Genomic DNA, 26846 nt, shown 5'->3' on the forward strand with positions numbered 1-26846 from the left:
TTCCACAAAATGCCAAGGAATGGGCAATATAATACTGAGATAAGCTAAGTCACCAGAACCTCGTGAAATTTTGTCTGAGGTACCTGAGGAAACAGCCAAAGGAACCTGAGGACTTCTGCAAGTCAAGTAAGGTGCTGGAGGACTTACCCTTGTAAAGAGGGGAGAAGGATGAGAAATTGTCACATTTTCCAAAGCCGTGTCATACAGTGAAGATAACCAAAGAATGTGTGTAGGGAGTTCTGGGACAGCGCTTCTTTTCTGCACATTTATCTTCAAAATGGAAGACTAAAATGCTGTTCTGCTTAGAAACTGACTATCAGTACTTTCCTTTTCGAAAAGCAACATGTTAACCAGTTTTTCCAGCAAAGGTATTTGTGATGTTCTCTGACGCTGCTCTCTTCCTTTCTTAACAGAAATACTGCTGACACCTCCACCTGTGGTCTCCAACCGAGAATGCGCTGGATGAGCGATGCACTAGTATGATAACGTTACGCTTTCTTCATGGCAGCGAGTCCTGGCCTTATGGAAGTGATTTATCCTGCTAATCACCGTGATGTCCTAAGTTATTTCACTGAGGAAAAAATGAAAGCAAACAAACTTTTTTAGTAGAAGCGGTCTGTATTACTGTATATTGTGGTGTACAAAAAAGGTCATAAATATTTTTGGCGCTCTGCCTCTAGAAATGTGAGTTTGGCAATGGCATTTTAGTAAGTATGATGGGTAGAGCCCTGGAATACCTTGTCTATTTACTTTAGCTATCCAAAGCCCTTTATCTACAGGCAGATGAAAGTGCCTGGAGAGATCACGGCGATAAGAATTTTCTGATTTCTCTAGTAAGAATATCTGACAGAGAATGTAGTTCCTAGCCTTGACTCTTTTATATGAACTCCTTAATATAAATGCTGCTTTTAATCCCCTACCCCCTAAGAGTCAGGATTTCCCAGGCAAAGTTTTCAGTGCAAAATGAATTGGCACATAGTATTCCAAAATCCTGTCAGTTGATGCCAAGGGGTAAAAAGAGAGGATGATAAATTTAAATTATTTAAATGCAATTGTGACTAATATTTACATAATGATGTGCAGCTGAGTGCACTTTATAGATGACTATATAATGGATTAATGCAATATCTTTAATGAGGACTTAATATGAAGGTAGGGTGTACTCATGTTCCTTCTCAAACACAATCTCTTAAGAATTATTTGAAAAGACTGCATAGTGTGTTTTCTGTGTGTGGAAATCAGAGCAATAATCTTTCATCGTTTTGAAAATAACTTCAGAAAACTCAAGGCAAGGCACTGCAGTCTGAATCAGAATTTTACAGTCTTTCTTTTTGTGAATAAATTTTGTAAATATGTTCCTTAAGATAATGTATTATATATATGACTTTTGTAGGTCACTAACTCATTTTTGCAGAGTTTGTGAAGCTAAATATTTAACTAAATTGATTTCTGTAAACTCAGCGTAGTTGAGGTCCAAATAGAATACTTTTTTTTAATTAATGACTTCGAAGCTGGGTGACCTTGGCCCACACCTTTCTCTTCTTTGGTCTTCAACACTTCCATTTATTTTTACATCTTTAACATGTAGCTTTTTATAACAGACCGGTTGTTCAATGCTTTCTCCACCTGTGAGCACTTTGTTACGTTGTTTTTACGTAGGGCAGTTGGACAGGAAGGCTCTGCGTTCTGAGACGTCGCTCGTGTCTTTCTCTAGTATCTTGCCTTTTCAGCTGATGGATCTGCAGTGTGTCTTTTTTGGTCAATTTTAATGAACTCTACATGTTCTTCAAAGGAAGTCTGTCTGTTGCAAAATGTTTGTTGTTATGTGACATCCAGAAATCTTTAAGGATATTAAGCCACACTTCAACCAAATGTCTGCACCTCATTGGATTGTTCTAATAGTGATGAATGTATTTTCGAAGCAGGTTTCTCTGATATCAGTATTTAAGTTTGGTTACAAATTTATTCGTATTATTTGCTGATGGTTGTTTTTTTTTTTCCTCCTGTTTTGGTTCCTTGAAATGAAGATCCTGTTGCAGTTTTTCCAGTCTCAGGCAGTTACAGTGAGTCAAACCCATAAACTTCCATAAGGGACAACCCAGAAATGTTTAAGATGTGTGGTGCTTTTGCACTGCTGTTCACTGTGTAATGGAAAATTGACTTCTCCCAAGTGAGTAAAGAAAAAATAAGTGTTCTTGATTGCTTCTTGGTACTGTAAGCGTGAGTGGTTTTATTTTTGAGAATATGCTGTGATCTTCCATTTTAATAGACATAACTTACCTAGAAAAAGGTTCCTCCTTAGCATACAGCCAGTTGTGTTCCAAAGGGAATGTAGATTCCAGCTACTTTTATGCAACCCTATCTTTGCAATTAGAACTCAATATATAATTAGGTGGTAATATTTATTTGAAACCTTCAGTCCAATTCATGTGTGGGTTTTTTTAATGCAAAAGTTTTAAAAGGCTGAGGAACTTTTATCATCTGATTTCCTAGGATGTATCTGTTTGTTGAGTAAGTAAGTGCTGCCTACTGCAGTCAGAAGGCAACGGGCATTTGCTTTTTGTACCAAGTGAGAGTAGAACAGTCCTTATATTTTGTAGTTATTCATTATATTGATGGAAACTACAAACCCTGGTTGCTTTCATTAGGTGAGCTCTTAGTCTGTATACTAATTTATACATTGTGCCCTGTTGTTTTTTTTAATGAGCAGTTCTGTTTATACGTCTGTGTATAGCTGGTACTTAACCAGTGATATAAAGGATCATTGCTTTCTCATCTGTTTGTAGAGCGCTGGAGCTTTCTGGTACAGTACCTACTTTTTTGCTGAATCCAAAGAGTTTTAGTTTAAACTTGATTGGGGGGAGGGTGCATTTTTTATAATGAATTGATAACATCTTTCTTGGCAACGCTGATCCTAAATACTACATTAGTTCTAAAAGCTTACCAGCTGCAGTAAACAAAACTTACCTTGAAATTTCTGTCTCCACCAGTTCTGATTTGGTTCTGCAGCAGCAGATTTTTCTGATTTGGTTTTGTTAAAACAAACAAACAAACTGTGTAACATTTCTCACCTGTAGGAGGGCAGACAGCTAGTACAGCCACCTCTGATCACTGCTGCACACTGAGCATAGTTTTGCTGCTTGTCTTTGCTGTTCTTTTGATTGCAGAACCTGTGTTTATAAAATTCATATGTAGTACCTTTTTCCAATCTTGGTCTAAAATTCTGCTTCTGCATTTAGGAAATCAGGACCGCTTTTCAGTTATAAGACAGAACTAATTGAATGTTGTACCAATTAGCACCCATTTTATTTCTGAATTTATGTGCAGACTGCCAGGTGATTGAATGATACAGCAAGTATAAAACCATGTTATTTTGAGAGCAATATTTTAAAAAATTCTCAGGAGAAGGCATACAGTATTGAGAATTTCATTTAAGTTTAATTTACGTTAAGTATTGCTTGAAATATCTGTATCTATGTTGCAAAACAGAAAACCTTGGGGACTGAGTTATAACGGAGTTGGTTGTAAGGTATTACTGCTCTTCTGATTTTTGTGTTTGGATGTTAATAATAATGTAAATAAAGGTTTCTATTTAAAATCAGAACTCGGTGGCAAAGCGTATTAGCATTGTAATACTTTGAGGCTGACAGTTGTATCCTGGTAAGGTCATAGGAAATCCGCTACTATTAAGAACTTGCTGCAGCTGTTACTGGGGAAAGCTATGGGCTAGTGAATATACGTGTATTTTTTTCCAGCCACCTGTAAAAGCTAAGGGAGTAATGACTCTGAAGGCCCCTCTGCCTGTGAGGCCAGTTTAGCAAAGCTGCATCAAACCAAATTGGAATTTGTCTTTTTCAACTTAAGTAGCACCCAGCAGAGCTGAGAGGAGTGGCAGCTTTCTTTCCCCAGCCTTTCACCAAGCTGCCTTTCAGAAAATAACAGGTTCTTCTGACACAGACGTTCCACTGCTCAATCTTTGTGTGTGCAGAAAGGGACATGGTGACTTTGCAAGCTTCTGACTGATGTGTAACCGGAGCAGTAATACTGGCTGTGTGGATTCTATCTCATCTTCTTGTCAGATTATAGGCTGAACACAAAGAAAGGTAAGGGGAAACGTTTTTCATCTAACTTATTCTGTAAGCACGCAGACAGGTAAGGGGAGCCAGCTAATGCTTTCCCCTTGAAAGTAGTAAAAACGTTTTTCTGTTGTTAAATTTAAAGTCATTATTTTTTCCTTGCTTGTATTGATCCAGGCACCAGATTTTTTTTTCCTTATAATCCATAAAATCTGTAGCATTTTAGAGACAGAATTATGCCTAGAGTAAGACAGACAATTGTCCCCTGCAGGAACATTTTGGAAAAAGTATTCGACTCATTCATGTGTGGTGCATATACAAGCTCAAATCTATTTTTACTGTATAGCACATACAAGTTTTACCTTATAGCCCCGTGCTGAGAGTTTTCTAAATTCGAGCATATTGTCAAGAATAGGGGTGTGGTGCCAGAGATCTGTGTCCCCTGTGAAATAATAATTCTTGAGTTGCTTACTGTGCAAAAAGAGTATCAAAAGTCATTCCCGTGATGTATCTTTACACTGTTTCCAGAAGTGCAAGCTTGTGTTTTGCAGAAACATTACCTCTCTTTGTTAAGAGTCAAGGCCACAGCTGGTTGAGTGCATCACATGAGCTTCCTGGTGCGTGCTCCTCTAGGGCAGTTAGCAGATGAACGTGGAAAAAAATGATAAAGGTAGCACTCCTAGTGCCTGTACTGCAGTGTATTTAATAACATCATTACAAAGGTACTCAAATAGAGACTCTGTACACTGTGCTTCCTTAGTAAAACAATGGTTTTCTTTCCTCTTATAAGCTTTTAAACAGTAACTCTCACTGAGAACGTCTGCTGTAGACACTGAGCCCTACCTAGATGATGAGTCATTGGTCATGATTTTGAACTTCTCAGGGAAGCCTTTTTTAAAAAAGTAAAATTTGCACTACTAAGCCAGTGTTCCTTTCTCAAATGAATCAGTTTGCTCTTGAATACACAATGTAACACTCTACCCACAGAAAAACTTGATACAAATTTGATTTCATTAAAATGTAGGATGTACATTTACTGAAATTTTTTGTACTTCTAAAAACTGATGAATTCTGAAATGTGCTATGCAACATTAAGTAACATTTTGAGAAATGGTACGTGGGCATTCCACACTTTTTATTAACAAAATTCTTCACAACCTGAAGGAATTTATTTTTAAACAGTACGCTGATGAATATTTACATAACCCCTCCAAAAATATGACATCCTGTTAGTCAAGGTTTTCTCTAATTTTCCTAGAGGTGTCAATAGGATGGGCAAGTAGACGTGGAACTAAAACGTATCCTCAGAGGAGGAAATTGGAGAGACATCACAGTACTGAGGATATTCAGTGCTGCTCGCTTGAATTCCTGAATCTCTCAGAAGTGTTTTTTCTGTTAACTTTACGCCAGTTGGAAGCAGAAATGTCCGTGATATACTTAGCTTTGAAATTTGTCTCCTTACATCCAAAGGTGCAGTTGCACTGAAAAATAGTTTACTTCCACTGTCTTTGAGGACACTTTGCCCACTGGGATGGCAATCCTCTTTGGGATGCAGCTGTATTTCCTCTTCTGTCAATTCCTAGAACAGAGTTAGTGGTGTTTTCTTGAAGTAAAAAGCCTTGTGCAGCAGGTGAGGTATAATCCAAAGCAAAAAGCAGGTACAACAGTGGACTTGAAAGAGACCTGTATTCCTGACAGCAGGTTCCCGTAATTTCACTTCATCTATTTAATTCACTCACCAGTGCAAACACTATCTATTTTGGCCTCAAAGTTCATCCAGTCCTCCAGGCTAATATGAAAATTCTTCTGAAATCATACACGTTTTTGCTTAGTCTGTACATGAATTCAAGTTCTGGCCAGTTCCCATCCTCGCTGAGGTCCAGCAGTTGAGGCAGCTAGCCCTCCCATCCTTCCCACAGTTGTCCTCTTTAAAATAAAACAAACATGATTTAGTGTATAATGGTTTAGTGAAGAAGTACTTGGAATATGCTTTCAATGGTTCTATGCAGGGCAAAAACCTTTAAACATTTCTTTTGACTTTAAATTTATATCTTTCCTTTGAGGTCTGGCAAGTTGAGAACTCATAGTACCATACTGGATTAAAGTATTCAAGCTTCAAAGGGCAGCAAAATAAGCAACAAACAATCTTGGATTTTAATATAATGTCAGAATAACCCCAAATTTCCAGATTTTTTCGTAGAAATAGGACTGCTTTCTGTTCTAATTTGCTTTCTTTGCTCACAACATCTGAGAGGGGTTGTGGTTGGATAAATAGCAAGAAAGTACATGACACTCTCTACTCAGTCGTGACACTTTATCCGTCCTCTTATTTCTGGATAGCGTGGTAGAACGCTGGGAGGCTGCCACATGTTCAAGGTTAAACAAAACCAACATAGTGATCTCTAATTCTTGTAGCTAGTTAACATTAACTAGTTTCTTCAATTGAGAGTCCACCTGTGCTAAAGTCTGAAATTGCCTTAACCTTAATGTTCCTAGATTCCCGCAAAACATACATACACTAAAACAGGTTTTGTCAGCAGAATACTTATTGTATAATTTGGAGGGCTTGCCACTTAGCATTCCCTGAGCATAGATGATGATGTTAAAGAGGTACTGCAGGCAGAAAGGAAAGAAAGGTAAGTAAAAGCTCATGCTTTTCATGAACTGCTCCCAACTCACAGTGACTTAGAAGATGATGGTCTCTTCACATCTGGCCACTTTCGACGCTGAAACTGCCTAATGTTCAAGCCGTAAAAGGAGAAAAAAGTTAAACCATCACCAAGAAAACCAGCAGCACTACGGTCAGAAAGGTGAGGAAGGAGAAGAGTTGAGCATGAATTTTGACTACAAATATTAGAACATGCTGTAACATTGAAACAGAAGTAGCTCCAGTGTTTCAGGCTAACTCGGATAGAAAAACTTTGCAAATGCCATTTTAGGTGGTTTTCAGTCCCGCATTCCTAACTCTTCAGTGTGAAGGTAGGATGTAAGAACGATCATTTAACTATACATATTTTAAAATCCGTACCTGTACTGCTCGTAGCTTCCATCTTTAAGTCCTAGATGAGGAAAAATTAACATGTTATTAACCATAGCCTGCAACAGCTAAGATAGAGGGTAAGGCACAATTTAAAGAAGGACCTAAGAATATTAACATATTCATTAGGACTCCTATTTTCATATTTAATCCCTTATTCTAAGCAAAATAGGTTGTAAACTGAGATAGGTAACTTTGATACTTTTCTGTACATGTCCTGCAGTGGTTATTTAAATGCCAGGACCTGTTGGTTTCAAACACACAGCTCCAGTTGGTACATGCACTAAATAAGAGCTGAAATAACACGTTGGATTTCTTAGGCAGATAACAGCGTTTTTTTGGAGTGACAGTGTTTAAGCTCTAATGGCTGCAATTTTTTTTTTTTTAAGAAATGCAATTAAGTGATCTTAATTGTACTAAGGGGTAGACAAGACATGCAGTTTTAGAAACAGAAATGCAGTTAACTGCACTTTTTGTCTTGCTACCATGATTAAACTTAAAAAACAACAACAAAAAATCAGTAGTGTATAAAGCCAGATGATTTCTTGTGTAGACTCAGGAAAAATTTAAGGGATAAGAAATGATGAAATAAACTAGAAAAAGAACAAAGACTCATTTCTTTGTGGAATATAAAAGCATAGTTAGAAGGGCACATCTTTTGGTAGCATAATGCATTCCTCAGTGCATCCCTTCCTCGGTCTGCTGTTATTTTACAACAGTCCTGCACTAACACAGGGGAAAACTGATCAGCCTAGGTACTCTTCTCCATTCTGAGGTTAAAGATATTTCTAAGCCAGCTTATTAATAAGGCTACCTGAACTGTATTGTCTCTAAAATAAATATTTATAAAAATTATGTCTTCAGATGGAATGCTGAAACTCTGCTGCCAGACTGGTTGCCCAGAGATTGTGCAGTCTGTCCTTGGAGGTTTTCAAGATCCAAACGCATAAAGCTGTGGTTTAACACAGTCTGACCTCAGAGCTGACCCTGCAGTGAACACAAGGTTGGACTAGGTGAGCTCCAGAAGTCCCTTCCAACTTCAGTTATCCCATGAGCCTGCAAACTTGGAAGCAGCTATTAGGTATTCTTTCACTCGTTTTGTTCTTTCCTCCTCTCCCTGCATTTTAGCAGCTGCACAGTTAAGTATTCAAGTACACTATACTAGTATGAGTTTCTGGACCTGTTACATAACAGAAATTGAACAAACAACACAAAAACACATGCATGCAGTCATGCTCAACAAAACATTACAAGTATAAATACATTCTAAAATCTTTTTGATGAAAACTTCATATCAGTAAAGCAAGAGACTCATTTACTCGTGGTGATTTCTGAGTATAATAGGAGAAGCACTTACCCAGATCTATGTTCCTCGTTCTTGGATTGCATTGTTTGTACCCTTTGCAGCTTCTTAGTTCCATGAGCTGGACATGGAGTTGATTGAGCACGTCTCTATCCAGAGTATTCACTGCGTTAATTAGCTGCAATACATGGGGGTTCTTGTTAGAGAACAGGTACTGCTGTGTAGTTCAGTAGCTTTCATATATGGAATACGTCATTTGTTTCCAACAGGAAAGAAGCTAAATCGTATGACATGAATCAATGCGTGTGCATCTTGCACCAACACTGTGCTACTTCAATACCTCATCAGCAAAGAACACATACATTTCCAGAGCCACACTACGATGAGGTACCTGATAGGGATCAGTATTGAGATCAAAATACTCCAAAAATCCAGTAGCAAATTCACAGAACAGGAAGTTGTGGGTCTCGTTGATTGTCCTCAAACACCAGTAGGTGTTGTTGTTGGCACTGGTACAAGCACAGAAAGGACCCACTGCAAATGAAAACAGGAAGAAATAAGCTACACGTTGCCGGTTTTAGGCACTGCTTATTATAGTACCTTTTTCTTTATGGTATTGCTTTATTCACAGGCAGTTACTCTGTCATTCTTGAATTCTAAAGCAGAGAATGCCTTCCAGCATCAGCTTCTTGTTCTATGCATATCTAGCTTTCAGAATACAGCTAATTTGAGCAATGTCTGGCTAGCTGTTTTCCCTGTCCTCACTGGCTGGAGCCATTCCAGCTGCTGAGATGACAATGCTCCGTACTGTGTATGTTCTGTGTAGTTTATGCAATAGCTGTAGGTTTTCAACTGCAGCTAATGGTTTTTTTTGTTGCTGTTTTTTTTTTTTTTTTCCCTTGCCTACTGTGAGGAAAATGCCAACACTGAAACAGATTATTTAGTAGGAGGAAAACTGTGTGCCTTCAGCTGCTTTGCTGACGCTACGAGTAACTTCCAGAATCCTAACTCATCCTAGTCAGTACATTGCACGCAGATGAATCCTTACATGTCCACAGGGGCGCGGTTTGCCAGTGCTGGTTGTCGTGGGTGAAGCAGGTCAGGCCAGGCATGCTGCACGTGTCGTTGTTTTTTATTCTCTTCAGCAGTTTGCGCAGTTTCTTCTTTCGTCTTTGCTCTCGAAGCAGCCACAGCCTGTCCTTCTCCTGGAGGGCTTTCCTGCACACATGAAACATTAGGGTCATGCTGACTCTGTTATACTTGAACACACCTAAAAAAAAAATGAAGCAGCTAATAAAACGAGCTGCTTTGAGGAAAAAAAAAGAACCGCTGTTTTTTAAACGAATGGCTTCTCTTCCAAATGGCTCTGGAAATTACTCCTTGCAATTCCACCATACTGGGAAAACACGCAGCCAGAGGGGCTTAATGGGTTTGCATGAAGTCTTTGACGTGCATTTAGAAACATCCTTCCATGCGCTTATTTCCTTCCCCAGATACCTGTATTCTTTTTAGCATAGGACAAATGAAATATCACTGTGTGCATAGACCAAATGTTACTATCTTGCATTTTCTCTGTTTCAAAGCAGAAAACCTTCACTTACTTGAAAGGGTGAAGATGAGATCCTTTGTGCCTCAGTTTGCTTTTGTGTTTTGAATGGTAACTGCAAAATAAAAAAGCATTGTTGATAAACAGCAGAAAGAACTGATCCTCTTCATACTCCACTTCCACTTTAAGTCAAAGCAGATTTTATCTGGTGGCACTTCTCCCTTCAATTTATTAACTGGAGTATGTATGTGGTGAATACAAGGCAGCCTTGCTGGACTGGATCCTGCTTTTTCTGTGCCTCTTTTCCTTCCATCATTTGTGCATAGTGGCACCTGGTGGCTTACTACTGAATTGCAGTACGTGCCCACAGATGATTCCAGCTGTAGTTTTAATTTTAACTGTCATTAGTTCTTGTTTCCCCACATGAGGAAGATAAAATCAGAAGATTTATAATTCGGTTAGGAGATTTCATTCATTAGTTTGTTCAGAGGGTAAGATGACAACAAGCTCATACCAAACTTCCTGCTGCGTCCTCCTAAATGAAGTAACGCGTCAATTGTCCTCTGTCAAGGTGTGTAGCAGCAGAGAGGAAAAAAACTGTAAGTTCTAGGAAAACTGAAACCAGATGGGACTGTCCCAGCAGCAGCAGTGTCTGACATACTCTGAGATATGCAGGGTCAGATGCAGACACACACACACACACATTATTGGTGGGTGGCTCTACTATTTTGGCTCTGTCCTTAGGTACAATAACAAGATTTTGCAGAAGTCAGAAGTTTTTTCTCCTTTCTTTCTCATCTGCAAAGTCTTTTCAGTTATGAAGGCTAATGGAAGCTTTCGTAAATACAATCTATATAGCAGCAGATCAACACAATAAGATTATTGAAGCTCTGTCTATCTTCAACTCAGTCATTTTTTTCTCCTGCACAGATACTGGGTATATCATCAGCTACTACTCCATGTTATGTTCAGTGCAATTCTGCAAACACAACTCAGGTTATTAACTTCATTGATTTCAGTGTGATTATTCATCTGAATAATGCTATGCATAAATGTAAGTGCTTCTTATATTGGGCCTGAAAAATGCTTCTTACATCCACTAGAGAGCATTCACCATGCAAATGACTTCATCTTTACTTAAATAAACTTGGTTGTTAACTTCAGTTTTTAAAGCAGTGTATTATCAATCAGCCAATACAAGATTTGGGGAATTTGTGATTCAGAATTACACTGGTTTTAAGCCCTTTATGGCATAGTTTGGGTGTGTGGCTTGGCATCACCTGAGAAATGGGTGTTTGCTTTACTAATCTGTTGCTGAAGCTATGGTGCAGAATCAGTGTAGGCCACAGGACCTCATGTCAGAAAAGGAAACTAGAGTACATCACACACCTTCTTACAGACACAGCTTAGTGAAAGATGAGAAACCAGCTGCGCAGAGACCTTAACGCATGGTCACTATCCCAATACTGTCTGATGCATCTAAAATCCCAAAGTCAAATGCACTAAGGAAAAAAAAAAATCTGCTGCACTAAGTGGTGGTTACAAGATTGCAGTTTCTCTGTGCCAGCTGTTAAATTTTTGCTTCTCCTGCAAGGAATAGCTGCTTAATACTGCAGTAACTATTACTATGAGATTGGCTCTGAAGAATGGAAAGTCTGTTATCTGCCCACTGTATTATTCCATTTACGTTATACTCCATCCTTATTAAGAGAGGTGATTTGTGTATCATTCCACCACACTGAAAATCCCAGTGGAAAGCAAGTTTTCAGAAAATGGGCTGCAGAGCTTAAGATATCAATCTCTAGTATCTAACAGAGCAGCTTCAGTACAAGAGCACACCTAACTGGCTTAAAAGCACTTCACATGGTCTGTTGTTATCATCACTGCTTGGCACAGTGGCCACTGAGCTCCTGCTTGGCAGAAAGTGAGCCTGGTACTTCAGGGACAGCTGGACGGCTGCAGAAAGCATTAGACAGCAGTACAGGAGGCAACCACTCAGCAGAACAGATTCTAATCCCTCCTGTGAAGACACAGATCAGCTACAGTTGCACGCTACAGATAACTACTCCGAAGCGCACAGTAAATACCTTATCTTGTTACAGTCACACTCCTCGGGTCTCTTCTTCTTCAGATGCCCTCTCACTTCCCTCAGGTTTTTGATTTTGTTTTGCAAAGTTTCAATCTAGGGAATTAAACATATAGGTTTAAAAAAATACAGTGTGATTTAATTTTGCTCTGTCCCTCTCAAACTCACTGCCACCACATGCTTCCTTCTCACCACCTCCCATTTTCAGATTATCTACCTTTCCGAAAGGAAACTGCAGCCAGGAGGAATCTTTTTTTTTTGAGTACAGTTTGCCTGCTTTGATGACAGAAGGTGAAAGCAAAACGCGGCACTGGAGAGAGAAGGGGAGTTCTGGACAGTCTCAGGAGAGGATGCTCCACTGTCATTTTTCCTCTTAGGGTCTTCAGCACATTTGCAAAGGAGACAGGATACCCAGAGACACGTGAAGCCCTTAAAAGTTCAACCTGCTACAAACCTGAGCAGGGATGGGGAGAGCTCTGAAGTCCCCTCTTCAGAGATTCTGGAAAAGTATCAAGTCTCCATCATTTTACATGGCTCTGGCAATGGGTGGCCACGTGCACCAGCAGTTAATTTAATTGTGCCACTCACGTGGTTTATTTTTAACCACCTGTTTCTTCAGTAAATGAAACTCCTGCTTTTGTTCCGCCCAGCTCACACACAGCACAGCCTGTTACAGGTGTTACAGGCCTCTGCTTCAATTCTTTATATGACAGAAAGAAGAAGTCCTCCAGAGTGAACAATGAAGTCACTGCAAAACTACCATCAGCCATCAGTGACCATAAATCTGATGGGGGTACATAACCGACTGCTGAAGCACAGACAGATGAGAGAGAGGTCAAGACAAAGAATGCAGCCCTGTGATCCTAGATCAGAAACAGAACCGGACAGAAGCAATCTCTCATTTTCTTTGGCACTCTAGCCTACGTTTGGGACCTCAGCTTACACTTTCTGAAGAAACAAACAAAAAAAAGCATTGGAAGAGCATGGTGATACTGAGATGGCCTTTTTCTAATTCTAGCAGAGCTAGTAAGATTTTCAGTACTTATTTCCCTTAGTATGTGTCAATATGTGCCACAGGAAGGGTCCAACAACTGACTACCACTGACTGCTGAGAATTTATGTGATTTGGTAAGAGATTACAGCAGGCCTGCTTTGGCATTTGTTCCATCCTTATCTGGTCCTTAGAAAGACCTCTTCCTTCAAATATAACATATCTAAAGGGTTTGACTTACATTCTTCACTAGTAGTGACAAAAATGTCAGATGAAGTTACAAGCAAATTTCACAGGACAAAGTCTCTCCAGGTTGTTCACGTCTGTAAGTCTGTGGAGAACCAATTCTAAAGTGCAAGGGTTAAAAATAACCAAGCAGAATCAGTAGCTAGGAACACTGGCACTAGAGAAGCTTGCTTTTCCTTGGGTTTGTGTTAGGCAGTTGAAGGCCTCTTTTTGAGAGGTACACCGGGGAGCAGGGTTAATCAGATGTGAGAAAGAATCAGATTCACTTTTTCCAAGGATCAGTACACTTAAAAGTCTCATTTATCTCAAGAAGCTTTTATGCCATTTCTCAGCTGTCCTTTCAGCTGTAGTTCTCTCTTCCCCTTAGTATCTTGTTTTCACAAACTTATAATAACTTAATTATCCGTGACATCTCTATTCTGAAATCAGCCAGTAAGTTCAAAAGGTTCCAGGGAGGGACAAAGACCCAGAGGCAGACAGACACACACACAGTCAGCACGATCCTATCTGCCCGCAGAGCACCAGGCTAACACCGCACACTGCAAACACGTGGCTGACAGCGTCACTGACCTCGTGGTCAATGTGAAGTTTGTGGTCCTTCCAAGCTTGCAGTGACCTGTACAGATCAGTGTCACACTGAACGGTGTCATTCTCTAGGATGTAGCACCTGGCCATGGAGAAACAAACGAGAAATCAGATTGGAAATGACACGCAGAATTCAAAACAATGTTCATTTAAGAGAATAGGAGAGTATCTTACAAGCCAGGAAAGAAGTTTGGGTTGGAGTTGCTATGGAAAATTTTTAGAAGGCAAAAAAGAATAATCAAAAATATTCCTGTTTAGTAGAACCTGTTGACTGCTTCATTTCTAGATGTAAATTATGCTGCACAGAATTCTTGTTTATTCATTAGGCTGTCTACATAACTCATCCCTACTAACTAGGAAGTACTGAACGCTGAGGACTCTGCTGATGTCAGCCCAGCTCTTTCCTTATTTCAAGGAGTCTCTAAAACTCTGTAAACTGAAGTCAAATGGAAACCACAGCAGCTAACTTGCTCACACATATTTATGCGAGCTGGTTATCACAGAATTTAATTCACATCATCAGTAGTTACTGATGGATTTTCTTCTAATTCACAAGCAGAAACAGTGATTTAACTAAGTAAGTACAGCTGAAAATACATCATCAGCCCCTAGATATGCAAACTGAGGAACAGACCGTTAGCTATTAGAGTGTCTTTAAAACCCAGACAATTCCATTGGCTCTCTCCAGTGTTCCATTTCCCAAGACTCCTCGTCCACCCAACTTCATCAGTAACACCGACTTTCCTTTGCTAGCACTGAGTACATGAAGCTCTGAGAAGCTGCTGCTACCCTTAGGACTGATTTTGTGTTTGAAATACAAAGCAACCAATGATATGAAATTACGACCAGGTACCCAAAGGGGCACAGCATGCTTATCAAAAGTTAGTATATCCACTTATTTAAAGCAGCCACTCAAGGAGCAAAAGCATATAGAACTATAGCATATGCACTCACCTGTGTGTCACCTTTATTAGATTTGGGGCTGCATACTCTGCAATGCCTCCAGTCCCACTGTATTCAGCCATGTCTTTGTCTTCCTCCTCGCGGGGAACAGCTCTCTGCGTCTTGTGTCGCTTGCTGATGTTTCTTGGCAGGACAGGTTGGTATCCGTCCTCTAAACCCAAGTTAAAAACGGCTCCATTCAGCTCAACAGACACAGAGCGGGTAGAGCGATTCCGGGCATAGCTTGCTTTGTATTCTGCATGGAGAAAGAAGGAAAAGGATTAAGAAGGGAAGAAATAGCACATGGTCTTGTCATTCTTGGAAAGAATCAGCCCATATTGTGACGCTGGAATTAACCTGATGACAAGTGCTGTTTGCTGCAGCTTTCCTCTGGGGTGCACGTCATCACCTTTTGCACGGTGATGTAACTTCAAGCATGAGAGGGGCAGACTGAACGCACAAGGATGGCAGAGGAGAAAGAACGTGTACCCGTTCACCATCGCTTCGAGAGCTCGTTCGAAGAAACTCTGCTCTTCCCGCAGGAGTCACTAGATGGCAGCATGACCTTAAGTGACGATGACAGAGCCAGGTCTTAGGTCCCCTTTCTGCTGACGACCGTGAGCTGCCCCCGTGCCAGAATTCCTGCAGCACTTCCCGCACTGTTGTCCCATGTTTCAGCAGGAAGCATTCCCTGCGTTCAGCCTGAGCCTTTTCTCCTTTCTTCAAGATAAGATGCTTGGCTTTAATTGGAGGGATTCATATCTGAATCTTTACCTTTATCAACATCTAATTCTTTCGTTTGCGATTATTTTCCTCATGTACAGACCAGACAGCAAATTTCCATGCTAAACACCACACTGCAGTGCTATGCACTCCCTCTGACTTTGCTTCTGTATTTGCAGCCAAAGGCAAAATGAAACATTTGCTAGGAATTGACATTGCACAGCATGAGATTCCCATTGATCTTTTTGCCATTTACTGCTTTCCAAAGCATTCTGTCCTGGCCCCAATTCCCCAGAGTTACTATTTTGTTTGGTCTGCAATGGCATGAATATATCGTATTTATGGAGCCCAATCCACATCTAAATTCCATACAGCCCACCTGGCTGTACTTCCTGCTCGATGCCAGTGACCTCTCACAGACACTCATTACATTCCTCATTACATTCCATTAAGCAGAATCATCTCACTTCTTGAGAAAAAAGCAGGTGAAAGTACCACAGCCTCTTGTCTTCTCCGTACCCAGTGCCTGACTCTGTGCTCTGTATTCATGCTTTGTCATCTGAGATGTTACAGGAAGCAAGCAAGTCTTGGTTCCTCTGGTCACCTCTCCTTTACACAGAGCTGGAGCACAGCACACCTCAGCAGAACAGAACTGACTCTTCCTTCTGCAATCTGATAAGGGGAAATCTCAAACAACATGCCAAATGAGAAGAGCAGCATTTCCTGTAATCCCAAACTCCATAGAAGAGACAACTTTATGTCAAGGATAAACTGCCCAGTAAAACAAGTAGGCAAAAAAAGAACGGGAGGTAGAACAACCAGAACTGACATCAGCAATATTTACACCAACCACGCTTTGGCATTAACACAAACTTGGCTCAAGATGCCTCGCATGAAGTCCTAACAGATCATGTATTCTCAATGGCCATTTTGTAGACATGGAAAGAGAAAAAAACATCTCCTCCCACCTACTACTAGTTCCAGCTCCCAGTACTTGTTAGTGCCACACAGAAAGTAGAACACCAGCTGGACTGCCTGGTTTAGCACATTTTCCAGCTGTAGTTCAAAGTTTACAGCTGACAGTAACCGAGGCGAGTCACAGCTGGAGGGAAAAGTAAATAAATGACCACCAAAACCAAAAGTATCAGCTCTATTCCACGCACCCAATTGGGAAATGTCTGAATAAATGAGAAGGTAACTCCTGTCTTTTCAGAAGTTGGAGGAAGCGCCGACTCAGTTGTGAGGTACCAAACACCATCATTTTCAGTGGAAGTAGTTAAAGTATTTAGTAAGATCGATGTTCATCAATGCTGTGTCCCTGCAGGCAGACCTACCAACCTCTAATACTTTGATCTTCCCCCAGGGTTACGTTTTACCCTACATTTACCTGTGCTACACAACTCACAAAGAAACTAGATCCAAGGCTGTTAAATATTTGCCCCCAAATATCTATGATCCTCTTTCAAATCATTCAAGTTTGGTTTTGGTGAGCTGTTCTCAGCGCCGCGCTCACCCTGCCCTGCCTTCCTGGGTCACTTGGCAAACACGCCTGGCTTCGTTCCAGCCTGAAGGGATGCGCTCTGTTCCGGCCCAGAGTTCCCCAGGCAGTCCAGGGACTCGAGCACCCTTGATTTTCTCCAGCTAATTCTTGGTCACATCTCAGGTTTCAGCACTGTCTAGTGAAAGCACGAACAGCGGCATCTGAATTTATTATTCAGCTGAATAAAGTGAGGTTCAGTTGTATTACCAGCCTTCAGGTTTGCATTTAACTCTCCTCACAGCCTCATCACTCGAGCCTTATTACTTATTTTGCAGCTGCCAAATTCGTGATTTAATACCGACATCATTTGGAAATGATCTCAGGGATGGCTGAGAAAACTGTGACACCTGTAACTCCCGAATGGCACCTTCTCCAAAGCAGGAACACGACTGCTCAGCAGGAACATCTGCAGCAGGCTGAAAGTTCCCAGGCTTCCCTTTGAACACTTGTTCTATGTCCATGTTTTGCATGTGATGTATTTCCCAGCACAGTGCTGATAGAATGAGCCAGTACGCAAGAGTTCTGCAAGAACTCTGCATTTAAGCAATGGGCCATGAGGAAGGAATCCCGCACTAGGGATACGAATTCCTGCTTTGCATTTCTCAGTAATGGCTACATATTTTCACAGAATTCCACAGAGAAGTCTTTTTTCTCTGTAAGATCAAGGTAAAACTTCTGGGCATTTGGACTCAAAGTTTTGAATATATCTCAAGTGTCCAGAAATATGGATAAAGGCATAGAGGTGGTTTTACTCAATTGTTAACTATAATTTCTATAATTATTCTATATTATTTGGAATATGTGTTCTTGGATATTTCAAAGAGGGGAAAAAAAAAAACGAACAACCTCCATAAGCTTTCCTACATTCAGTTTCTCAGAACTGCTATAAAAATGATGCTTCAAATGTATTAAAAGAAATGGACGTTCAGGTGTTCAGGTACTTTTTCTCATAAGAAAGTAAGTCATTTTGCGACAGTATTGAGACTACCTCAAAAGAAAACAAATTGCATGAAAACAGGAATCAAAATGCCCTGGCTTCTTTGTACACGCGCTGTACGCAAATGTGTGTGGCCTATCATGCAGCTTAATAACTCCTTTAATCTGATGTACTTGTTTGTCACAGGAGGAGGAGATGAAATCTACAGCAAGAAAAACCAAATGTTTGGCTGTTTGTTGTCTACTGAGAGCTCACTGTGACTTTCAGCCTCCTTCCCACCGCAAAGCTTTAATTCATTGTTCTTATAAAAATAACGCAGCCAAGAAAACAACACTGCTGTGCAAAACACATAGAAGCTTTGTAGGTGAGTTGTGTAATTGTCCAGGACCTGAACGGCATGTATATGACATGACCCTGTTTTGCAAGGAATTTACACAATTCATTAAACATTCTTGCCTACTAAATATTATGGTGCAAGTGACAACGTATCCAGAGCACGCATACATTAGAAAAGAATTATTTTATCAGAACGTTTGGTGCTCTCACTCCTCTCTCAGCAGTTTAGTCTGGTCTTCCAGACCACACATTCACCACGCACTGCTGGTCTGTATCTTTCCAAAAGCCACGTCTTGTATTGTTATCAGAGTTTGCAATAGTCTTGCTGCACCCAGAAGCAGGGCATCCAGTTTAGTTTTCTGCAACCAACTGTAGATTAGAACATGACAAAACTGCTCTGCAAATCCATCTCTGCTGTTCACGATAGGAAAGATCAGTCAGGGTGTTCCCTTCAAAACGACACAGCTATGCTATGAACTAAGCCATTAACACGGGCACAGCCTCGTCCAGTTTGAGATTTCCATGTTTAGTTACTGTTCAGTTTCATGAATAACGCTTGCTGGCGTTCAAGTAACACTGCAGTATAATCCCTTGCACTCATCAAACTCTGAGCAGCAGACCCCAGAGACGCCTTCAGAACCCGGCACAGACTGCACTTTATCCCAAGCCTCATGAAACAAGTCATAAAAATCCAAATGCACGCCATCAGTATTTCAGTTGTCACACGCAATCCAGTGAGCCAGCTTTCTAAGCGAGCTCAGAAAAATGTTGGTATGTTAACCCGTATTGCCTTGTGGTCATTTGTTTTCAGTGCCATTTGTTAGACTAAGCACATCCGAAAGAACAGCCAACACTAAACCAAGGAATCTGTGTCAACAGGTCCAAGCTAACCTCTTCGTTGTACGGCACAGCCTGGATGTGGGCTGAGCTTCATGCCTGATGGTGCCATGAGACAAGTGAGATGAATGCTACAGTAAAAGCACTAAGCAGAACATACTGAAAAGGCATTCTGATCCCACTGCTTAAGCTCTCTTTGCAGCCTTCTGATTTTGCCTCCATCTCCTTAATACGTGAACTAAAGGTAATTACACACTTAACCACCTCTCCGAGATGTTGTGAAAATTAGTTAATGTTTAGTAAGCACAACACAGATAAAAAGCACTTAAGTAAGTGTTAAGTATTATCAGATAGCATGATGTTGCCGTCACTTAAATTGTTTTCCTCTTCCCATTGAAGTGCCTTCGATCTGCTGTTATTTGACTCCCTGTACTGAACTTCCTTCTCCGTGTCTTAGGGAAAAAAAAGTTAATTGAACTGCAAGTTCTAGTGTTATTTAAAGATTATCTGCTGTGCCACATGTTTAAACTGCAAGTGTCGAGTAATTTCATCCTGGAACCAATAATTTTTTTTCAACTAAAAATTAGCTTAGTAGGTACTAATCAGCTTTCTAGGCAAATATAATGGAAGAAAATCAATTTAAACTCTCTGTTTGAAGCTTGTGCCATGTCATTATACAGAAAGACTAATCTGCTAAATAATTAAGGCTCTGTATTTGTGGAGTGAGACGAAAGAAACATTACAAGTGAATAGTAATCTGTGCTGCCATTTGCCTCTTTAATCTATAATTAGACTATGTACTTCAAATATAGATGTTAGTCTGACTAAGGTTTAAAACAGAGCCAGTGGAATGGACTTTCTGAGAAGCACCTGATCTGTGCCAAGGAAACTAGAACCAGAGTCATCCCCTTTGGAAGTGATGTCTGGTTAAAAGTCAGCCTTGGCTTTGCTGACTGAGCACAAGGAAGGGATGTTAGAAGCAGCTTCTGTAACAAAGCACACACATCCTTATTAAAAATAAATTACTGCAGTAACAGCCCCAAGCACTGCAGTATCTGCTGAAGATTGGTGTACTCGCTGCTCGCGATTCAAGGCCTGTGTAAGGATGAGCTCCTTATCGCTTCAGGCTGTGTACTGCATCTCCTGTTTTTGAAAGAAAGAAACACAGCACCCTATTTTGAAACAAACTCCCCTTCCTACAGACTGAGACATTTTCAAATCTGATTGTCTGATATAAAATACGCTGCTTCATACTTAGATCCACAGCAATATGCTTGCCTTCAGTGACATCTGTAGAAATCAACATCCGTGAAAATGAGGGCAGTTATGAGCGTTTGTGAACAGTTACAGTTTTGTAAAGCAGAGAAAGAAAATACAGTGAGTTCACTTACTCTTCTTGGAGAAGACCTTCTTTCTCCGTCCTGTGTGGCTCAGCTTGTATTCATTCTCTTCACAATTGCAGTCTTCACTATTCCTGCTGTAATACTTGGGCAAAAGATTGGAAGTGCCTTTGCTGTTGCCTGCCAAGTTCACCATTCCCTTGCACTTGTGCAATTTGAGCTTCCCGCTGGCATCTTCCACGCACTGCCATTTCTGGAAGGAAGGTTTGGTCATTAACAGTTTATCTCAGCTCTGCATTGTCTAATGGCCAGTTCCAGCAACCTATCAGAGTTACGCAGTATGGTAGACTCAGCCCCTACTACCAAAACAGATTTTTTGTAATCTTATATTTTAAAACAAAATGGGAACTTTTCTGGAACACTCTTAAGTTTGTTTCTGATTTTGTTTCCCAGAGACAGAGCAATGGGAATTTCTTAACAAAATCCATGCTGTGGAGAAACACAGGGAGGTGCCACTTGAAAAGGCATATTCCCCAGTTACGCTTCTCTAACAAGGAAGCTCAAGTCTTATTATCCATAGGTTTGAAAAGAATCCTTGCCTACGTGCCAGTTTGTTTGACAGGCTGGCAGGCATCTATACCACTATCAAGCCATTAAAATAGCACCATGCTCCAGGCCTGTGTACAATTCAGCTCCATCCCATACTCTACAAGAGAAATAACCTTTCCAGTAAGCCTCTTCCCTCGTTAAAGGAGCATTTATCTTGCTAGTTTTCCCCATTCAACGCTCTTGGGCTTGATCAGCAATGATGAGCTGCACCGGATGCCTCCAGGTGATAATCCCCTCCCTTTTCCACTCAAACTGGAGAAAATCTAATCTCTAATCTAATCTGATTCCTTTTGTTACTCAAAACCTGAAGCAAAGTGGTTATAGATCCCTTTGTGCTGCTGTCAGAGCCGTGCCAAGGGCGAGGGAGTTTAGCCACCTTCGATCTGGCAAAGAGTTTCACCTTTATTCATCAACGTACTGCTAGATACAGAGCTAGGATTTGAGATATATTAAAAAAAAAAAAAAAAACCACGTAGCAATTATTACTGTGTTAAATAGAGACTTGGAAATACTACAGCTTTCTGAAAACCCTGAGAAGCGTTTCTCTTTTCCCTATTATAAAATCCTAAGCTGTGGCCTCCGGGACTCACTGGAATATTGAGATTTTTTCCAAATAAAAGAACAGAATGAAAACCAGCAACAACTCCCAAGTGAGATGACATTTTGCAGCAGCCCACAGCTCTGAGAGGGAGATTCAGTCACTTCAGTTCCCACAGAGGTGTGCCCAGGCTTGGGGAACAAAGCCTTCCTTTTTGCATGGAAATTCACTGTATTGTTTGCATGTCAGCTAAGTAAGAAAACGGTATCTTCACTGTGCTTTCATTACAGAGAACTTAGTAGGAGTCAGAAGTGAAATACCCAGTTACAGTGGATTTATCTACATTCTAAAGGGATCTTCTCATCTAAAATATTCAGAGGCTTATGGCGTGTCCACTGATTTCCTTAGACAACTGGATGTCAGGTCTCCCGAGCTGTAATTCTTAGCAGTAGATATCATGTCCTAACTCCTATACGATCCAAGCCTTGCGGTGATGCAGATAAACCTGTCGTAACTTTCAAGCACAAGGAATCATAGGAAATCAATGTGATGCTGGCAATCAGACATTTCAATCAGACATCTTCACACGCCTGTCTTTATCTGTAAAGCGGGACACGCTTACCTAGATGGAGTGCACAAGTAAAACTTCGAAGACTAAATTGCTGAACCTTTTTTCATTTGTTTCATAAAAGCCTAGCACTGATCGATGCACAGACTGAGCTTTGAAGTAAAATTACTATAAGGATCAACTTTCTTTTACAATGAAAAAAATGTAAAACGAGATGTCAAAATGTTTGTTGCTGTTCCCCTGAAAATCATCTGAATCTTATTTTTGAAAATATAAGAACAAACTGCATTTTCTGCTCAGTAGAGCTCTATGCTGTAGGTGTCTGAAACATGAAAATGAAGATTCAACAGAGGGAAAGTTAAATGCCATGATGAGAACTACGGTAAATAAGTGCTGTGATGTGTTGCCCAAGAATATTTACACTCTTTCATCTCCTGTCAAGAAAGCAATGCTTATTTTTCCCCTCCAGGTTAACTGGAAGAATTCCTTTTATTTTTGGTGAAGTTTAAATTTCTCCAAGGCAGCTGTGTGCCACAGTGAAAACATCTTAGGGGCTTTACCAGAAGGGCATGTTTTATATGCATTAGCAGGACCTCTGCTGAACAACTGCAGTGCAGAACTAGAAAAATGACTTCAGAAGCAAACACTGAGCCCAGCTGGGAAATTTAAAAAAAAAGAAAAAGAAAAAAGAGCTTTTTTTTTTTTTTTTTTACAAAACAGATATGGGCATGTGTGCAAATGTGTCTAGGTCTTACAACTTATCCTAGTCTGCTTGTAAGTATTTCACAAATCCTCTAGGCGACATCATGGCTGTATCACTTGCCTCCATTTCCACAGGATACTTTGAAGCTTAGGGAAAAGAGCTGTAGTTGCAAGAGAACTGTGAAAATCCCTGCTTGACAGTCAAGAAACATTAAACTCTGAATTCTGGCATTTAACATTGGTTTCTAGGGCACAGCACACTATCGTGCAGAAACCTGTGTCAACCCCTGGAAGCAGATATTTTTTAAGAGGTAATCACTTAAATATTTAAATTCCTATATGAGGAACTCCAGAGTACCCCAGAGATATGTTGGCTTTCAGGTAAAATGATACCCATCCAGCAGTAAAATGTAATTACATATAAATAGTGGATTAATTCAGCCAGCCAAGAAAACAAAGCACCCTTAGCTGGCAACCACTTGCCCCCAAGTTTTCAGGTTTTTTCTTTATTAGATTGAAAGTTGTGTTCTGATTTCAAGTGCTATGGCTCATAACATCTCACAAGAGCCAGATTCTGAAAAGGAGCACGCTTTAACACAAACTAAAACTCAGTGGAAAATCCAAGCTCCCTCACAGTGTTTATTCCAGCTCATATCAAAAATCCAAAGGAAGAACCTGTCTTCTTCCCTGCAATGCCTTCCAGAGCAGCTACTCACGCCACCAGATACGTGGCTTCTACAATATGTCCTGAAGTTCATCAAGCTCACATTGTACAAAATGTTCCAGACACCTCATTTAATCATTTCATCTGTTCCACCTGGAGATTTCCCACTATCTTCAGGCAGGCCAAGTTAGCTGCTGTGCTTGCGCTTTCTGCCACCTACCGCGTCGGGCCTGTTCTAACATTTCTATTCCATCCCCTATCCCCACCCCCCATACATGCTACTCATTCTAACCTGTGTGCAAATCAGAGAACAGAGATGTTAGTGGTACTGAACAGAAAACACGTTCAAAGGTGCAGTGCAAAAGCAAAGAGAAGACAGCCCATACACATATTCCCTCCTCCAGCACGAACTATCTGCTATATGCATCAACAAGAGCAAATTAGGACTTCAATACCTACGAGACATGAATCTAACAGCAGCAGCTGTAGCCTGAGCAGATGCCCTGCTTCCCCCTGCTAACACTGTTCACCTTGAACATACAAATGACCCGTTAGTGGAAGAAGACATGTTACATTTTCCTGCGTGTCAGAAATCCATTATTTCCCTCACAGCCCCAGACATCATCAAATGGGTTTTGCATTATAGTGCATTACGGTCTCCTTACTGCTATAGCAATCACAGATACTAATTCAAAGTCATTACTTGAGGCTCCAGACAGAAATAAATAGCTGTGACCTTCTCTGTTGGACTTTTCATACAATTCACTCGTTTCCCTCAGTGAATCTCTCTCAATTGACATTGTTTTCTTTGGGGAAAAGGACCGATCACACAAATCTCACTAAGAAAAGATTCCCATAGAAACATACAGCTTCCACAGCTGAGACCTAAATCATCGTGCTGTGTCTCCTCAGTTCTTTTTGTTAGGAGGAAGAGATTCCATTCCCTTTCACAGAGAAGCGAAAAGTGAAACTGTCTGATCAGTTACCTGCCAGCAAGGCTTCCTCCCTCACAGACTCTGGAATTCAAGGTTTCTACAGGATAATGAAGTCCTCTCTCTCTGCCAGCAATCTCACAAAAACACGTCAGCAACATCCATCTTCAGTTTACACAGACGTTTTCTGAACCCCACCTTTGCTGCCACATTTGATGCTGAGCTAGAAACAAACTGCTTTAATGGCTAGAAATATTCTAACTTCCAGTCTAAATGGATTTATGAGTACTCAGCATACCCTTTTTTCTGTATGAAACTGGACACTTAGCTCAGTACTACCTGGCCTTCATTCCAAGCACATACTATTTCTTTACACCAGCTCACGATTTGGACCTCTGGGCTCTCAGCTCAACTTCAGTTCTCGAGTGCTACATATCACTGAAATATAGAAATTACAAGGTGAATGAACAATTTATCAACAGAAAATCTGGGGACTTTCTAATACTACAAACTGTAGCTGAAGTGAGGCAGGTGGGACAACCTGCTAGCACATAAATGAAACATTAGATATTCAGCTGAATATTACAATTATATAATTAATTTACTCTAATAATTGGACTGCGGTATCAAACTGTCCCACTGCTGCGTTAGGTAGCGAAGAATCAAAGGAGTGCAGCCTAAGCAGAAATTAGATGAGTGGTGGAGGGAACAAAAACCAAACAGAAGCACCAAAAGGGGAATTGATGTGGCTGAGGTCCCACGCTGAGCCCCGAACAATTCCCAGCCAGTCCCTCCCAAGCTCCAGCTCACTGTCTTTTGAACTGAACTGCACTGTTACTCTAGTCAGGATATTTGAAGGTTTTGTTTGTTTTTATTAGAAGTTAGTATTGATTTTGGCAAGCTTCTTGCAACATCCACTAGTGCAATGACAGGGGCTTTAACAGTCTCAGTTAGCAAGAGATGCAAATCACTTGGACCTGTACAACAACACGAAGCAAAGAAACTTGTAAGTAAAATAGCCTCTGGAGATCATTATAGGCCATTTCTAGCTAGAGGAGGAAAACAGTTTTGTTAATTCTTGATAAGGAATACAATCCTTGAATAACAACCCTTAATAAATCATGATTTTCATTTCCATAGCTAGTTGCCTCCTAACGTTATCAGTTGGAGAGTTGATAAAATTTTTCATGTATGAAGTTATCAACAAGTCATTTCTTGTTGTAATCACAGATTAAGGAACAGATGGTGAAAGTTGCTGAGCACGTGCAACTCATGCTGGAATTCAGAAACTCTGAAGATCCACCCAGTGAGCTATTGCAAGTATCAGGATTCTAGCTGGCTTGACACGCTTCACTGTTACCAAGAGAACCCAAGTTCTTTAGTAACCTCAGGATACACCTGCGAGCTGCAAAAGAACTAGAGAAACAAGAGACGGATCAAAAACTTTCTTCCTAGTTTTTAAAGAAATTCTTATAAAACCTGATTTAGTTTCCTAGTTTGACTAATGTAAATCCAAGCTATGGGGACCTCAGGACAAGGAGAAAAGGAAATTTAACGATGATTATGGTACCACTTTAGGAGCTGCTGTAGGAAAGCACATATTGATCATGACAGTTTTCACTGCTGCTATTCCATGCTTTGTCAGATAATTGCGGGAAACAATGGAGTAAGTGCAATAATTTTACATATGACATCTTTATGTCACTTAGAAAGAGAATATTTTTTCATGATCCCAGTGCAGAACCAAGCAATCAGAGGGAAGCCTGCATAACAGACCTTTCATTTGCTGAATATCCGCAGGAAACCACGTGCTAATTTGCATACTTTGTATTTTCTCCTGAAGAACACTGTCACATGAAATAAGTTTTTTTAATGCTACGTAAAGGAAAATCCTATTTTTATCAGACCCAAACACAAGCAGAATTTTTGGAAAGGAAAAAAAAGGATTTGAAAAGGAAATAACGTAAATTCGGACAACTCATTTTCCTAGCAAAATTAGCATTGTTATTGTACTACATGAAGTCCTGCTACAGACAAATTCATACTCAGCAGTGCTGCAGGTATCGCAGGTTTAGCAAACATGCACAAAGGCGGCACATGATTTAGAGGGATTTTGTGCAGCTGTTGTTATGATGCTGTGGAGTTGCTGGGAATACTCTGCAGAGCAATGCTGGTGTCATAATTGGCTTCCACAAAGCACATTAATGCAGACCGCCAGATAAAAGTGGGTCAGCTTCCACTTACCAGCCAGTTCAGAATGAAAGGCCGAGCTACAGTGAAGAGAAAGAATTTGTGTGGAAGCCATTAG

The 26846-nt window shown here is 40.5% G+C and overlaps 2 protein-coding genes across 25 annotated transcripts in view; one reads left to right on the plus strand and one right to left on the minus strand.

Moving 5' to 3' along the window:
• NCOA3 (nuclear receptor coactivator 3) overlaps positions 1-3052 on the plus strand; it is an 89395-nt gene extending 86343 nt beyond the window's left edge. For all 19 annotated transcript variants that reach the window (XM_021417113.1, XM_021417114.1, XM_021417112.1 and 16 more), the window contains one exon: positions 414-3052. In XM_021417113.1, coding sequence (XP_021272788.1) covers positions 414-425 — 12 coding nt within the window. In that variant the 3' untranslated portion in view covers positions 426-3052. The remainder of the gene's footprint in view (positions 1-413) is intronic.
• Positions 3283-26846, minus strand: part of SULF2 (sulfatase 2) — a 145734-nt gene continuing 122170 nt past the window's right edge. For 5 of the 6 annotated variants that reach the window (XM_021417155.1, XM_021417156.1, XM_021417154.1 and 2 more), the window contains 11 exons: positions 20577-20778; positions 14825-15068; positions 13856-13952; positions 12050-12144; positions 10018-10077; positions 9465-9634; positions 8808-8950; positions 8471-8594; positions 7105-7135; positions 6756-6812; positions 3283-6002 (listed from right to left, as the gene is read on the minus strand). In XM_021417155.1, the coding sequence (XP_021272830.1) occupies positions 5972-6002; positions 6756-6812; positions 7105-7135; positions 8471-8594; positions 8808-8950; positions 9465-9634; positions 10018-10077; positions 12050-12144; positions 13856-13952; positions 14825-15068; positions 20577-20778 (1254 nt within the window). In that variant the 3' untranslated portion in view covers positions 3283-5971. The remainder of the gene's footprint in view (positions 6003-6755; positions 6813-7104; positions 7136-8470; positions 8595-8807; positions 8951-9464; positions 9635-10017; positions 10078-12049; positions 12145-13855; positions 13953-14824; positions 15069-20576; positions 20779-26846) is intronic. The other variant, XM_021417159.1, reaches the window with a different exon arrangement.

Source organism: Numida meleagris, chromosome 19 (assembly GCF_002078875.1).
Source record: "Numida meleagris isolate 19003 breed g44 Domestic line chromosome 19, NumMel1.0, whole genome shotgun sequence".
Classification (NCBI taxonomy): domain Eukaryota; kingdom Metazoa; phylum Chordata; class Aves; order Galliformes; family Numididae; genus Numida; species Numida meleagris.